This window comes from Pseudorasbora parva, chromosome 10 (assembly GCF_024679245.1).
Source record: "Pseudorasbora parva isolate DD20220531a chromosome 10, ASM2467924v1, whole genome shotgun sequence".
NCBI classification, from domain to species: Eukaryota; Metazoa; Chordata; class Actinopteri; order Cypriniformes; family Gobionidae; genus Pseudorasbora; species Pseudorasbora parva.
Genome location: NC_090181.1, coordinates 5,698,665 through 5,713,835, shown reverse-complemented (window position 1 = coordinate 5,713,835; position 15,171 = coordinate 5,698,665). Strand labels below are relative to the sequence as shown.

The 15,171-nt window shown below is 38.0% G+C and overlaps 2 protein-coding genes across 2 annotated transcripts in view; both read right to left on the bottom strand.

The window, feature by feature from the left end:
* LOC137090945 (leucine-rich repeat and fibronectin type-III domain-containing protein 2) overlaps positions 1–185 on the bottom strand; it is a 481,236-nt gene extending 481,051 nt beyond the window's left edge. Inside the window, exon 1 of the mRNA XM_067454960.1 lies at positions 62–185. The gene's annotated coding sequence lies outside the window, so the exon portion shown is untranslated. The remainder of the gene's footprint in view (positions 1–61) is intronic.
* A 3,241-nt stretch (positions 186–3,426) lies between these two features.
* On the bottom strand, positions 3,427–14,994 carry supt7l (SPT7 like, STAGA complex subunit gamma). Its single transcript, XM_067454479.1, has 5 exons — positions 14,861–14,994; positions 13,520–13,985; positions 8,222–8,546; positions 7,883–8,120; positions 3,427–3,814 (listed from the first exon to the last, which is right to left on the bottom strand). Exons 2-5 carry the CDS (start codon positions 13,948–13,950, stop codon positions 3,552–3,554), a joined length of 1,257 nt encoding a protein of 418 aa, XP_067310580.1. The 5' UTR covers positions 13,951–13,985; positions 14,861–14,994; the 3' UTR covers positions 3,427–3,551.
* Between the last annotated feature and the right edge of the window lie 177 nt (positions 14,995–15,171).

Below are 15,171 nucleotides of genomic sequence, written 5' to 3'. Positions count from 1 at the left end.
CTCGTAGGTATAATTTTCTTCTGGAGTTCTTAACATGTTTCCATTTAGTAGAAGTACTTACAGGAAATCACAACTGCCACTGGAGATGGGTAAACGGGTAACTCTCTCCGGCTCAAACACACAGCTTGTTCACGAAGCAGGACGCTCGATAGAAGCAGACACCACAGCCCGGTGGAATATCGAACACCTGGAATGAGGTTGAAACTGAAGCGTGGATGTAATGTGACGGTGTGATGCAGCACTGCCCCCTGCAGGCTCTGTGACCCAGACAACAACATCCAATTAAACTGGAGATGAAGTTGGAATAAAGAAAGGTCTTTGGGGACGAATGTAATGAGCACAAGGACGGGAAACTATTCTTTTTTTAGTTGGTCTGGAGTTTGCAATGATCAGAAGAAAATGCAGAAACATTACGAAATTCACACAAACACATTCACAAACGGTGTTTGAACTATAGTCGAGTTCCAAACTTTTTAAGAAAAGCTTCTTGTTTGTTTAGAAGGTTGCAAAGTATAACAAAATACATTTTAGGATGATAAAATGTGACATTTTGTTCAGAACATCCTTGCCAATTTCCATTACTATAATTACCGTGTGTGTGTGTGTGTGTGTGTGTGTGTGTGTGTGTGTGTGTGTGTGTGTGTGTGTTTCAGTGTGCTGTAGGACTAGTTTAGTTCCAAAACACACTTAACCCTTTAACGCATACCTCTGAGGCCTGTTGCATGAAACTAGCTGAACAAACTCTGAGTTTCAGAATAGGTTTAGAGTTGACAAATCCAGATAAATCCAACCTGGTTTAGATCAAGTTCAACCGTTTCTCAAAGCTTGGTATTAAACTTTCTCTGTCAACTCAGGTTTAATCCAGAGTTAGCGATTAACTCTGAAGCGCGTGCACCTGAAAGTGTGACACGTGCGGCAAACAGCCAATCACAGTGTCCGTTTTATTCACTTCTCTTCTGAAGATTGAGAGATCGTTTTGAAAATTATCATGAAATTAAATGCGTTTACAAAGCAGGAATAAACGAAAGAAGAGAAGGCAGCTTAAAGAATATCTGACTATATCAATGCATGATGTGAATCAAAGAAAATGCCTAATAATTATAGGTTCACAAAGAGCTCAAATGAACACACGTTGTTTAAAATAATTATAAATGCATGTTTTATGCATTTATATTAATATTTGTCTACTTGTCAATTAATATGATAATTATATGAATATATTAATTTAAACAATTCGTATAGTAAAAATATAATAAATAATTAGCGCCAAAGGATGAGCAATTTTGATGAGCAAATGTTTTTTTCACTATAACCTGCAAATTTGGAACGAGAGATACAGGGGTTGTGGCTTTATTGCGTCTTTACTTGCAGCTGATTGGTCCAGTTTGGGTTTGTGATCTCTAACCCAGAATAAAACCTGCTCCAGAGCAGGTTAGCAGTGTAGTGTAAGTTACCATGGTGATGAACACTGATAAAAACCAATCCACCTAATTGAGCCCGAAAAAACAGAGTTTGCTCAAACTAATCTTGAACTTACCTGGGTAGCAACTGAAACCAGCTTTGTGCAACAGGCCACAGGTCTTTAGTGACCCAGGATGTCATTCACTACAATCCCCCTTGTTCATTTTTAAACCCTCCTATATGCGTCCTAATTCATAGAGCAAAATGTGGACAAATTTGGGCACAAGGGTCACGGGTGGGGGTGTGATCCCAGTTTTCCTTTTAAATAGATGTCATTCTCTCTCTCTCTCTCTCTCTCTCTCTCTCTCTCTCTCTCTCTCTCTCTCTCTCTCTCTCTCTCTCTGTGTGTGTGAGCCTGTTTATGTGGTTTATGAGGACACAAATTTGTATAACTACATGGGTATTACACTGGTATTACACTATAAATGTGGTTTATGAGGACATATCAAATGTCCTCATAATTCAAACGGCCTTAAAAACATACTAAATGATGTTTTTTTGAGAAAGTAAAAATGCAGCATGTTTCCTGTGATGGGTAGGTTTAGGGGCAGGGGCAGTGTAAGGGGATAGAAAATACGGTTTGTACAGTATAAAAACCATTACGCCTATGGAGAGTCCCTGTAAACCACATAGACCAACATGTGTGTGTGTGTGTGTGTGTGTGTGCGTGTGTGCGTGTGTGTGTGTTTGTTTTCAGGTGGCAAACTTAGGAAAAGTAGCCAAGTCTTGTACTTAGATTAAGTGTTTTTTTTGTGTTTTTTTGTTTTGTTTTTTTAATCAAAATGATTTTGTCCTAAATGGATTAAAGTTATAATGGATTAAACTTTAATCCTGTAGGAAACAAAATTATCATTGGAAACAATATTTTTTTTAAAAGCCTTGTTTCCCATAAATTGCTTGTAAAAAAAAAAAAAAACACATTTAAAATATCTGTATAGAGCCGCTAACGTCCCGAGTTGTGTTACAGTGCAAGTATATATTTTTTCATGCACAACAATAATAAAATATTTTTATGACTAAATAAGTGCTATTCACCTTTTTACACAAGGTGTCTGATACACATGATGAAGTGACGTTTAACTCAAGAGTTACCGCAGGCAGAAAACAAAAGAATAGTACTGAACGCAATCAAATATTACTTGTACTGTCACTTGATGCTGGATCTGGCGAAGCTGTCAGAGATTAAAATATTGATTTTGAAGATGTTAAAAATGGCAGTTTTGAGAATATGTTTGAGATGGTGAATATGAGCCAGTTGCTGAGAAACGAGCCCTGATGATGACAGTGATGATGCTATAAAACATCTGCTCAAACTCAACCTTTCCAAGCTCCAATTGATAACGAAATATGCTTTATTTCATTCTTCTGTAATTGTAACTCTAACATCAGGAGTTTTTTTATTATCGTGACAGGTAGAGATCCATCCGTGTTAGATATAGATCCAGATATGTAATAATGATTGGCGAATCATTGACGCATTTAAGAGTTAAAATCTGTTTAAACTCCAGATTAGGGGCGGCTCATATGATCATTATGAAAAAATTGCAATCGAGTTATAGTTCCTCTCGTCTCAGAATGCATTGTCACCTGGTGAGGTCGAAAAGCTCAATTTACACCACTGGTATGATTTTAGGAAAACCGTTTTGTCGCAGGTGGCCAGAAGACACCACCTCCTCTGTGTCGCCTGGGAGTGTGCAGGTAATGAAATGGCCTGCGTTATTTATTATGCATATTTATGCATGCTGTAATTAATTTGCCATTACTCCTTGATTGATATCCCTGAGTGTTTTGAAGCAGACATCAGGCTATAATTACTCCCCATGTTGTGCCCCCTCCATTGTTTCATTACAATAAACAGATGCTAATTTTACCATGAAGCAAACAAGTAATTGTCCTGCTCAACAATTGGGCAAAACAGTGACCGTCTGCCATTTGCTGGGGGAGAATTCAAACACACACACAATATTTGTCTCTTTCGTTTAATTTCACTAAACTTCCATTCTAAAGCACGTAGTCCCAGAAGAAGGCGCTACTATGCATCACAATGACTGTGGGGTGCTTTCAGTCTCTTTATCCAGAGGATAAAACCACTAAACCTTTCTCATCCGTTTCTTCGGCCGCTGGGTGAAAGGTGACGTGCCCATGAGAGAATCTGGTGAATGGGACATGTAACTTCCTTCAGAACCGCCAGGAGATGGAGGGATGCCAGCCTCGCTCATGGTGGACATGGGGCCTTCTTCAAAAACGTCGCTGCCCAAAACCCCATGGCCTGACACCTGGCCCTCCTCACTGTCCTGAGGCTCCATCTTCACCTGGGCTAGATGCCACAAGGGAGAGCTGTTCCCTGCTGCTCCTGTTCAAGACAAAAGCAAACACTATATGGATCAAAATAGATGATGCTTGTCTTTAATTCTGTCATTCCTTGCTGATTGCCTTAAAGGGACCGTTTTTTTTTTTTCATATTAAACTATGGTATTCCTTTAACTAAAACGAGTTGATACATCCCCCTCTCGTCACAGTGCGTGCAATTAAGCTCTCTGACACGCGGTGACGATCTGATAGCATTTAGCTTAGCCCACTAAGCCCAGTTCATTCACTATGGAACCAAACAGAGATCAAGTTAGAAGCGACCAAACACCTCCACGTTTCCCCTATTTAAATACAGTTACACCAATAGTTGATCGATCAAGTATGGTGACAGAAAATAAAACGTGGTGCTTATGGCAGAAAAGCACTTCTGAGAGTACTTCGACTTGGCGCAGTAAAAAGTCCCGGCTGAAAAATCCTCCCCCACATCTCCTCCTCCCTCTCTCATTTCCGTCAATAGGGGGGAGGATTTTATTTTAAAGGGTTACTTCAGCGATTAGCATATGGCTTTGTATCAGTAGAAACCCTGGAGCATAATCAAATGATTGTGCTTTCCCCCCTCATATCCCCCGAGATGAGAGATTTATGCATTTTATTTCTGGAAAAATTCCTCCCGTGATGCAAATTGACGATATTTGCATCATAGGAGGAATGTTTGGCTAAATGCTAAAGACTACAGCCAGCAGAGGGAGCCATTTCCACATGTTTTCAACCCGCACATGGGAGATGGAGATCACACTCACAGCACAGCTGCAGGCATTAATTGAAACGGATGCTAAGCAATGTAAGTCTTTTAACTTCTTAAATTAATTTCTATGAAAGTTAAGCTTCCAAAGGCATGAACTGAAAACGCGCCAGACTGAACACGCGTTGTGAATCTATGCCGTGAGTGTGATCGCGATTACCTCAGCTCTCATCACGAGAGCTCATTAGCTCCTGACCCCTAATCTGAGTTAGTGCTGTGAGACTCACGCGGCAACTCGATCGTTATATTGAACAGACACGTTCAGTATTTAATTGTAGTGTCTGTTCTCTAACTCAAACTCAGCCACTGTATTTCAGTAGTTGTGGCTTTGGGAATGCCCTCACAGGGCAGTGAAGCATTCTGGGAATTGTAGTCTTTCATCCCCATGAGACAAAAACACATTTTCTGTCTTTTCTCAGTCTAGAAGGCACCAAATTCAAAAATAATTTCACATTTCTACTACATTAAGTAGTTTAAATACAGATTCATCTTTCCAGCGCTGAAGTACCCCTTTAATTTTTTTTACGGCCTATGATCCAGACCTTCTGCCAGTCTGGAGGTCTGGCTACGTGAGACTAACTATAATGTATTTAATAAATATAGCTCAATATAGATATGAATATCATTAATTATTGAAACACACTGGTAAGCAGTGGACTGCTGCATGTTAGTGGCAAAAACATTATTTATTATTTATTATTCAGGAACTATATTTGGAAAGGAAAATATGTTTTCATATGCAAATTTGACTAAATTCAAAATTTGAGATAAATGGTTTTACGCTTGACAGCCATAAAATAATTCTCTGAAGATGTGCTAAATGCAGTACCGGAAACGCCTGATCCATAATAAGTAGAAACCTGAAGTGGTTGTGCAGACAGTTTTGCTTCAGCTCATCCTCTTTAAAGCACCACCACAACAGCCGCTTGTGTGACAAATTCTGTGCTTTCAACAATAAATTTCAAAGACAATCACGGTTGGACGTCAAATTGCCTGAAGTGAGCTATGTTCCTGTTATTATGCAGAATCCACATGTTGATTTGTGAGGTGTTGTTGACAGATTAAAGGACAGCATTTCTCTAAAGTCTGTTGCTGATTCTTTATGCTGTGCTGTGTCTGTCAGAACACACAGATGCCTGCTTTATATAATAGTTGCAGTAGAAAAAAAAAGGATGACACACAGCTGGGCTTCAATTAGATGTTTTGCATTCAATAATTATAGTGTAACAATTAAGAATTTGTGAATGCAGAGCAAGAATCAGCCTCTATGTCTAAACACCCAGGCTGTATTCAAACTTTTAGTTTTGTGATTATATGAGGGCTTTGAAAATGTTTTAGTAATTTAGACCAAGAGTTTTCAAACCTAAACTGAAAATGGCTGTATTCAGGTTTATATATCTCTCAATACAGATAATATTGTCCAGATAATATTATAATATTTTTTACTTTAGTATGTTATACAGCTCTGGAAAAAATTAAGAGACCACTTAACATTGATTTTTCAATGTTAAGTGGTCTCTACATTTCTTCCAGAGCTGTACATTTAAAAAACATATAAATACACTATATTGCAACAAGTTTGGGGACACCTGCCTTAACATTCACATGAACTTTAATGACATCCCATTGTTAATCCGTAGGGTTTCATTTGGTGTCGTCCCACCCGTTGCAGCTCTAACAGCTTAAACTCTACTGGGAAGGCTTTCCACAAGGTTTAGGAGTGTGTTTATGGGAATTTTTGATTATTCTTCTAGAAGTGCATTTGTGAGGTCAGGCACTGATGTTGGACGAGAAGGCCTGGCTCTCAGTCTCCGCTCTAATTCATCCCAAAACTGTTCTATCGGGTTGAGCTCAGGACTCTGTGCAGGCCAGTCAAGTTCCTCCACACCAAACTCACTCATCCATGTCTTTATGGACCGACGCTTTGTGCACTGGAGCGCAGTCATGCTGGGACAGGAAGGGGCCGTCCCCAAACTGTTTCTACAAAGTTGGGAGCATGAAATTGTCCATAATGTCTCACTATGATGAAGCATTAAGAGTTCCTCTCACTGGAACTAAGGGGCCAAGCCCAACCCCTGGAAAATAACCCCCACACCAAAATCCCCCCTCCACCCAACTTTACACTTGGCACAAAGCAGTCAGGCAAGTACCGTTCTCCTGGTAACCACCAAACCCAGACTCGTCCATCGGCTTGCCAGACAGAGAAGCGTGATTGGTCACTCAGAGAATACGTCTCCACTGCTCTAGAGTCCAGTGGCGGCTGCTTTACTTTACTGCATCCCACGCTTTGCACTTGATAATGTAAGGCTTGGTTGAGCTGCTCAGCCATGGAAACCCATTCCATGAAGCTCTTTACGCACTGTTCTTAAACTGATCTGAAGGCCATGTGAAGTATGGAGGTCTGTAGCTATTGACTCTGCAGAAAGTTGACGATTTGTAATTTAATGTGGCCTTACTTCATCAAATGCAATGCAAAGCATGGGATGCAGCGGTGTGACGCATGCCGCCACTGGACTCTAGAGCAGTGGAGACGTGTTCTCTGAGTGACCAATCACGCTTCTCTGTCTGGCAAGCCGATGGACGAGTCTAGGTTTGGCGTTTGCCAGGAGAACGGGACTCGCCTGACTGAGTTGCTGTTGTACCATGCTTGAGTTCACTGACCTCCTGAGAGCGACCCATTCTCTCACAAATGTCAGTAGAAGCGTCTGCATGCCTAGTGCTTGATTTATACAACTGTGGCCACGAAGTGATTAGAACTCTTGAACTCAATGATTTAGATGGGTGTCACAATACTTTTGTCAATATAGGGTAAATAAAAGTAAAATCTTTTATTCTTATGTTGTGAATGTTATTTATATTATAAGACAACATGCTATAGTGAACATAATGCAGCTTTGTTAAGACAACTATATATTCAGATAACCCATTGAGTTGTGGAATATGAAGTATGTATCCCTACCCCAAGAACGCATAAAGTGGGTCAAATTGACCCATATTCATTGAATGAAATTTTGACTCAACACAGTATGTTTGTATACATTTTAGTTAATAATGATATTCATTTTCTTGAAACTTTATGGATTACTTAAAAATCTGTTGCTCTAAACCAAAGGTTTGCCTCAGACACCAACCCATGTCTGAATACACATATCTCCATACTATAATAGGTGAAAAGCCAGTGTATGAAATGAGTATTGTTCGAAAAAAAACAATTTTTAATAATTAAATTTTTAATTTTTGGGTGAACTAACCCTTTAAACTTGTCTTAATTGAGCACTAATAAGGATCCCTCAGAAGTGAATGAGGTACCTGATGTGTGAGGGGAATGTCCTTCTTCCAGTCCTCCAGCCAGTCTTTCACTGGATGTTCCCAGCACACCGATGGGCAGGGTCTGGTCCCCTGAGGCCGGATCCGCTTCTGGCTCCTCACTCAAAGGAAATGCAATGTCACTCACCGGCTCCTCTTTAACCTTTAAGGGTTTGGAATCCTCCAGAGCCTTTTCTGGATTCACGAGTCTCTCGTACTCTTCTGAGAGCTCCTTACTGACCTACAGTCAAAGACGACACTAGTCAGTCAGTGCCAAAGCAATGCTAATAAAAGCTATATAATGTAGATACTGAAGCTGACAGAACATTGTATGCATCTCACCTGCAACATGTAGCTGTGGTAATCTTTGATGCGGACCTGCCAGAAGCGCTGGAGCGCTAGGACGCTACCAATGCCCACTTCATGAAAGACCTGTTCCACCACATCAGGGAAGGGTGTAGAGCCCCGGCAGGCCTCCCTATCAACAGCCACGCGCAGTAACTTGGTGAGCCGCAGGTAGTGTTCGTGAACCATATCTGTCAAAGTCTCCAATACACTCTCATTCGCCGACTCAAATCCAGCGTGGGCGAGAACTGTGGCGACCGACTGGTACAGAAGCTGACGGCAGGACAGCCAGCTCAACTCAGTGACTGGCTCACCTTTACCTCTACAGATGGGAAAACCGGTGAAAGATAGAGAGGAAAAGAAATAACCAATATGTTTTTGTGGGGTTTTTGAATAGCTGATGATATGACATGAAATACAGGAACTATTTCACCGCATAGGAATTGCTTCAAAGGAGCATAACATGTTGATTAAAGGAACTCTATGTAAGAAATATATTTTAATTAATCATAAAATGGCCCTGATATGTCACTAGACATTAAGAAATCATGTTAATTTCAAATACTTATATCACTGACAACAGTAGTCCGGATATTGTCATTTAAAAGTTGTTGCAGCCCTCAAATGATGTTGATGTTGACATGTTGTGTTTTGGGCTGAAGCTCCACCCTCCACCTATCAACCAATCACAAAGTCAGTAGTGTTTTGGGTTGCCAGATCTCCTCTAGTGTCCACAGCTGCAGCTACAAACTTTACTGCTGGTCCTGCAGCCAATCTGGCAACCTCGAGTCAGGGGGAGGGGGAGAGAAAGTGATTGCAGTACCAGTTTTGGCCACGATCTTACATACACTTCCTTTAATGTCACAAAAAAAAAAAAAAAAGTACTGACGAATAACAATTACGATTTTGAGATGCCAGTGGATTGTAGCAACAGTTTCATGTCTTTACATACCTGGGTAGTTGAGTGCCAAATAATGCCGATTGTACAACCAAAGTGAAATTGAGATGGCAAAGCTTACATAAATATGAAAGAACAAATCAGTAAGTACTCTCACCAAACTGTGTTTTATTAAAGCCCTGGTTTGGCCAGTTGCAACATACGGTTGCGAAGCGTGGACATTGAAGAAAGAGGAAGAAAGGCACATCCAGGCTTTTGAGAACAAGTGCATTAGAAAGTATTTACGAATTCCATGGACAAAACTGATGACAACTGAGCAGGTATACAAATTAACTAGAACATCAAGCAAACTGCTGAATCACATTAAATCTTGCAAGCTACGCTAATTTGGACATGTAATGAGACAACCAGTCGATACCATTGAAGCCGAGAATGTGCTGGCTGGATAATATCACGACATGGACTGATCTGTCAGGAACTGGCTTGTTTCATGCCATACAAGACAGAAAACTCTGTTCATTACTTTACTCAAATTACATGACGCTGATGATATCTAGAAAATAGTTTAATCAACACAAATTTAAATGTTGGCTTAATTTTTTTTTAAGCCTTGCAGATTGTGGTTGTAGGCCTTGAATAGAAACAGACAAGTGTCAAGAACGTATAACAGTGTTCATGATTCTTCAATACAATCTAGTTCATATTTTGAATTCTAAGAAATGCTGGTCAGTAAAATGTTGGTACATTTTGTTGTATTCATGTTGGTTTCATAAGCACTTGATAAACCATTTAAAAACAAAAGTTTATATTTTTTGTCTAAAAATGTCATGTGGTCTAACCAGAGCTTAAAACCTGGGCCTAAAAAGTGCCAAATGCAAGCATAAATCGTCGGTGAGTATATGAAGCTGTGTCCCTCGCCATTTGGCCAATAGCTTTTATGAGTTCTAACAATACATAAACGTGAACAAAAGTGAACTATGCTCGGCACTGTTGACGGGCTAGGGTTGCATCGTTTAAGCCTTGATCCTTGACAAAATTCAAGATGATGCTAAACTGAGCTCTGTTTCACTTGTTCTTGCACTTGAGCAGACAAATTTACACAAAATGATGTCTAGAAATAGTGAACGTAAACAGTTGAGAAAGCAAATGCATGTGTTTCAGTGTAATGGATCCATGCATGAGCTCTTAAAGTGACAGCAGCCTAATATTCCTGATGCTGTCTGTTTTTAATGTTAATCAAACATCAAAAACAACAAAGAAAAGATCACTCACTGCTCTTGACAGAATAACTTTTGTAACTTTAGTAAGGAATTAATAAGGATGTTTTATTTATACAATAAAGAATGTTATTTTATTTTGCATCTGATTACTTTATTAAATTGCTGTACCTAAAGATTACTGTCAGACCTACCTGAAAAAACTGAAAAGCACTGTTTATTTCATTTGTATCTTTGTTAAATTATAATAATTTTTGCTATTGTAATTTGATTATTTGTTTTAATTTAATTACTGACTGTTTACTTGTCTTTAATGTGTTAAATTTATATTAGTTTGGATTAATAGTTTTAGCCGAGATTACAATAGAGAATTGTGAATTTTCACAGTTATCTAAAATTTTGGTGTCATTGGTTTAATGGGCGGTAAAATAATATGGCCGGTACATTTTCTGAAGTCACCGGCCACTGGCAGGTTTGCAATTAGTTATTTTTAGGCCCTGGGTGTAACTGTCAATGTCAAATACAGCATAAAACATTACAATTAATATCACAATTTTAAATTGTGAAACAATTTAAAGAAATGTTGTAGTATCATGCAACTGCATATTCTACCATCTGAAGTTCTTGTGCCACCGCAGTGGTATGGGCTATACTCACGTGACATCCGGCATCATGAAAGTTTATTATTTGCATGAGCTTTGGAAGCCTTGCCAGTCAAACTTTTAATTCGCACACAGTTTTTAATGTTTTTCTGAGAGCATCCAAGCACTGAACTAGGTTCTTTTTCGCATCTTATTGTGCTAAATTATCAAAAACACACAAGGTTTACATAAATACAGTCATTTATATCTTAAGTGAATGTAAACAGATGTATATCAGTATATTAGATCCCTGCGTGAGCTCTTAAAGTGACAGCAGCCTAAATAACCTGCTGCTTTCTGTGTGCGTAATGTTAAAGCTACACTGTGTGATATTTTCCCCCATCTAGTGGTGTAAAGGTATATGACCATCCAGTGTATAATAGTTTCTGTTCCTCTCAATTTCGATTTCGTTTCAACTCCTACGGTGGCCGATTTAGTCATGGCTTCCAGTTCGACCTCTTCGGTGACTGTTGCTTCATGTGATGAGGTAACTTTTGAAAACTATTATAATTTGCAGTTATTTAATTTGCCAAATGATTTATGATCAAATTAATCTATGTAAAATGAATAATAGTTTTACGTTTTCGTTATTTTTAACCAGTCCATTGCTAACATCAGCTATCAGGTTCTTTTATCAGTGCTATCATTATTCTGTATATTGTACGACATCACTAGCGTAAGGCAAACAAATTATAATGCAATTAAAATATTAATCTCATGTTATCTGTCATAGAACACGGATTTATGTTATAAGGTAAACAATACTTTTTCATCATTGACGCGAGGAAAACTATCCTAGACGTCGTTCTAGTGTTATGCACAGCACACCATGATATAATTAGCCAAGCAACAATAAAACTTCCAATATACACAAATAGGCTGAATTAATATTACCTGTCGAGAAGAAAGCAGGCAACGTCGGCGTTCTTTTTAAAATCGTTGCTCCTCATGAGCTCTTTCCATCTTGGAAAGGCCACTCCAATATTTACTTTTGTCTTGTTGATTTGCCCGTTGCGTTGCCGTCTTAATTCTCTTTTCCGCTTTCTTGGCGACTCTGATACATATCCCGCAATGTTACTAGGTCCCCGACCCGGGTCGAATTCGGTAATCAATTCCGGGACTTGATTGCTTTCACACAGAAGGCGACCCGGCAATGTTCCGGGAATATTGCGGGTCCGACGTGCAGTGTGAGAGGGGCTTAAGAGTGATCCTCCATCATCATATAGCAGCCTCAAGCAATCCTCCTCTTCACATTCGACACAGTGCCATCGAGTGTAAAAACGCGAAAAGCGAAGCTTGAATTTACGGGTATGTCCCTCTTTGGCAAATGTACTTTCAAGATGGAGGAGCAACATGGCGACCGCCATCCAAACCCTCACCCGTATGTATTTTCAATGGTATATTATAAAATTACGAGAATACTTTATTACTTGAAAGAAGTAAATATACATTAATGAGCACATATATTTTTGAAAGAACTAAGTGATTTTAGCTAAGAATAAACTAAAAAAGTTACACAGTGTAGCTTTAATCAAACAACAAAAGACGAAGAGAAAATCACTCACTGCTCTTGACTGAGCAACTTCTGTAGCTTGTCAGTGTATATTTAATTCATACAGTGATGTTTATGAAATGTTTTATTTTTACATTTGTTTATTCAATTTCTTACTTGAAAGATAGTGTTACAGAACACCTATTGTATCTGAAAATATTAATGCAGTCATTTAATTTTTATCTAAAATTGTATTTTCCCTATTATTTGTAATTTGCATCGTTGTTCTTTTTTTAACAACAAAGATAAAATAATACGATTTTTATCATATCACCTACTACTTTGGCCAGAATGGTCTGTCATTCATTCTTTTGTTACCTTGTAAGGTATTTTTTTTAATAAATAAGGAAATTAGTTTGATTGCATTTCTGTGACTTGCAAAATAATCTTGCAACAACAAAAAAACCTGCATTGCAAAATAGTCGTGATCTTGTCTGAAAAAATATGATATATTGTAATATGATGTTTTGTCATATTGCACATAACAATATGCAAGGTAAAGGTTTTTTAACATTATGAATTACTATTTAAGTCTAAATAAATGGATTAATATTAGTTTTGGGGAGTTGCATCACACAACATTTTACAAGCTGAACTAACCTTGCCTTATCATAATAAAGGTACAATTAACTGATATTTTAAGAGACTTATTGGCCTGGACACACTCTATGAAACAATTTTATGCTTTCTGTTTTTGCTACATATTTTGTTTTCTAATAAATAAAATAAAACATTCTCTTTTAACGAATTTCATTCTTTCAATGAGGCTTTTTACTTCATTATGATAGCAGGAGGACAGCTACATCACCATAACATTTTTACTTTCATTTAAATTTGAATACATTATGCATTAATACACATTTCAATGCAGATGTGTTCATTCTAGAAGAGTATTCAAGTTATTGTATGTATGAGATTCAATTTAATGGACCTTTAACATATTTTCAGAGCAAGCAATGACCGATATAGGTGATGCTAATGACGTACTTGTAGAAGTCACTCTCTGGGTCACTGTGGCGTAGCTGGAACGGCTGTCGAGGAGCTTTACTATCCAGTGGAAGCAGATCATCCGGTACAATGGGTGTGACGGGGCGGGGAGGTAGAGCACTCTCATCCTCAGGTTTGAAGACCCCCTGGGCATCTAATAACGAGGACAGAGGCTGCTGGCCCTGCTGGGCGGCAGTGATGAGGCTCCGGAGACGACGGGCATGCTGGCTCAGCTGCACAGTGTGGATTGTGAGGCTGCAGGGCTCTGAGGGGATGTCCAGCATGGTGGTGGGACGGGGACGTTGTGCAGAGGGTTGGTGCAGGGGAGGGTCCTGCATCTCCACCTGGCGAAACTCACGCTGCAGAAGGTCAAAAGAACTGCGGCCAGAGGGAGCCGAAGCCACTGGGAGCTCGCCCCAATAACGCATCATTTTCACACGGTGCTTCTTTGGGCAGTGGTACAACTCTTAAGGACAATGTGAAAATCATAGAGAAAAAATTATATTTTTTAAGATTAGCAATATTAAATATTACATTATTAATTCATATCAAATTCATTTTCATACACTGAAAAATACAAAAATAAAACTACTTACTTACTGTCAAGATTGTTACATTTACTCAAGTATAACTAGCCACTGTCAAATCAATTAAACGCGCTAAATCACATATAACAAAGTTTTTGTTTACATCATATATATATATATATATATATATATATATATATATATATATATAAACAATTAATATTATATATACACAGTTTGTAAGCAAAAAAAAATGTTAGATGCGCTTAATTGATTTGACAACACTAAAATGTTTTTAAACTTTTTCGATTAATAAACAATATACCATAATAATGTGTACAAATAAATAATATACATTTAATGTATCTATATTAATTTTTTTTGTTATTGATATAAAAATATGCATACATCATGGTTTGTTGCTCTGCCTTTATTTTGCGTTGTAAGTTGTAATACGTATATTAAACTATCAATGTTTCTCATTAGATTATTAGACAATCACAAACAAACCAAAAAGTAAAACACTAAAAGGTAAAATGGTCCTATTATGATTCATTTCCTTACAATTTTTTGCATTTTGGACATAATCTTGATGAGATTCCCTTTCGGTAGTGAAGATTAGACTAATCTAGGTAGAAACATACTGATATACTATAATATGCACACAATACGTGTAATATTGAACAAACTTTCTTAATTAAATATATTAAATTGACACTAACTTGCACAACATCAGACGCCCTGCAGCCTCCAATGTTTAATGTAACAATTATAAGCCTAACTTAATAATCAGAAAACAAATTCCTTGTTTTACCTTTTATGAGCAGATGATCATAAAGACGAAGAATATCTAAATAGTACAATAAGTGTCATTTATTGTCAGTTTTGACAAAACGACATAAAAACGATAAGCAGTTGTGTCAGGTACAACACTAAAATATGTCCGTGGAAAAATGTAAATAGTTCCTACACACTGGAGATAAAACATAAGAATTTAAGACATTTCATTGAATCTATATGTCACAAATAGTTATTATAAATACACATTAAAATATTCGGATACATTTCGTGTTATGAACAAAAAAGATATCGCAAATTCAAGAGTACAGGAACGGAATAATTAAA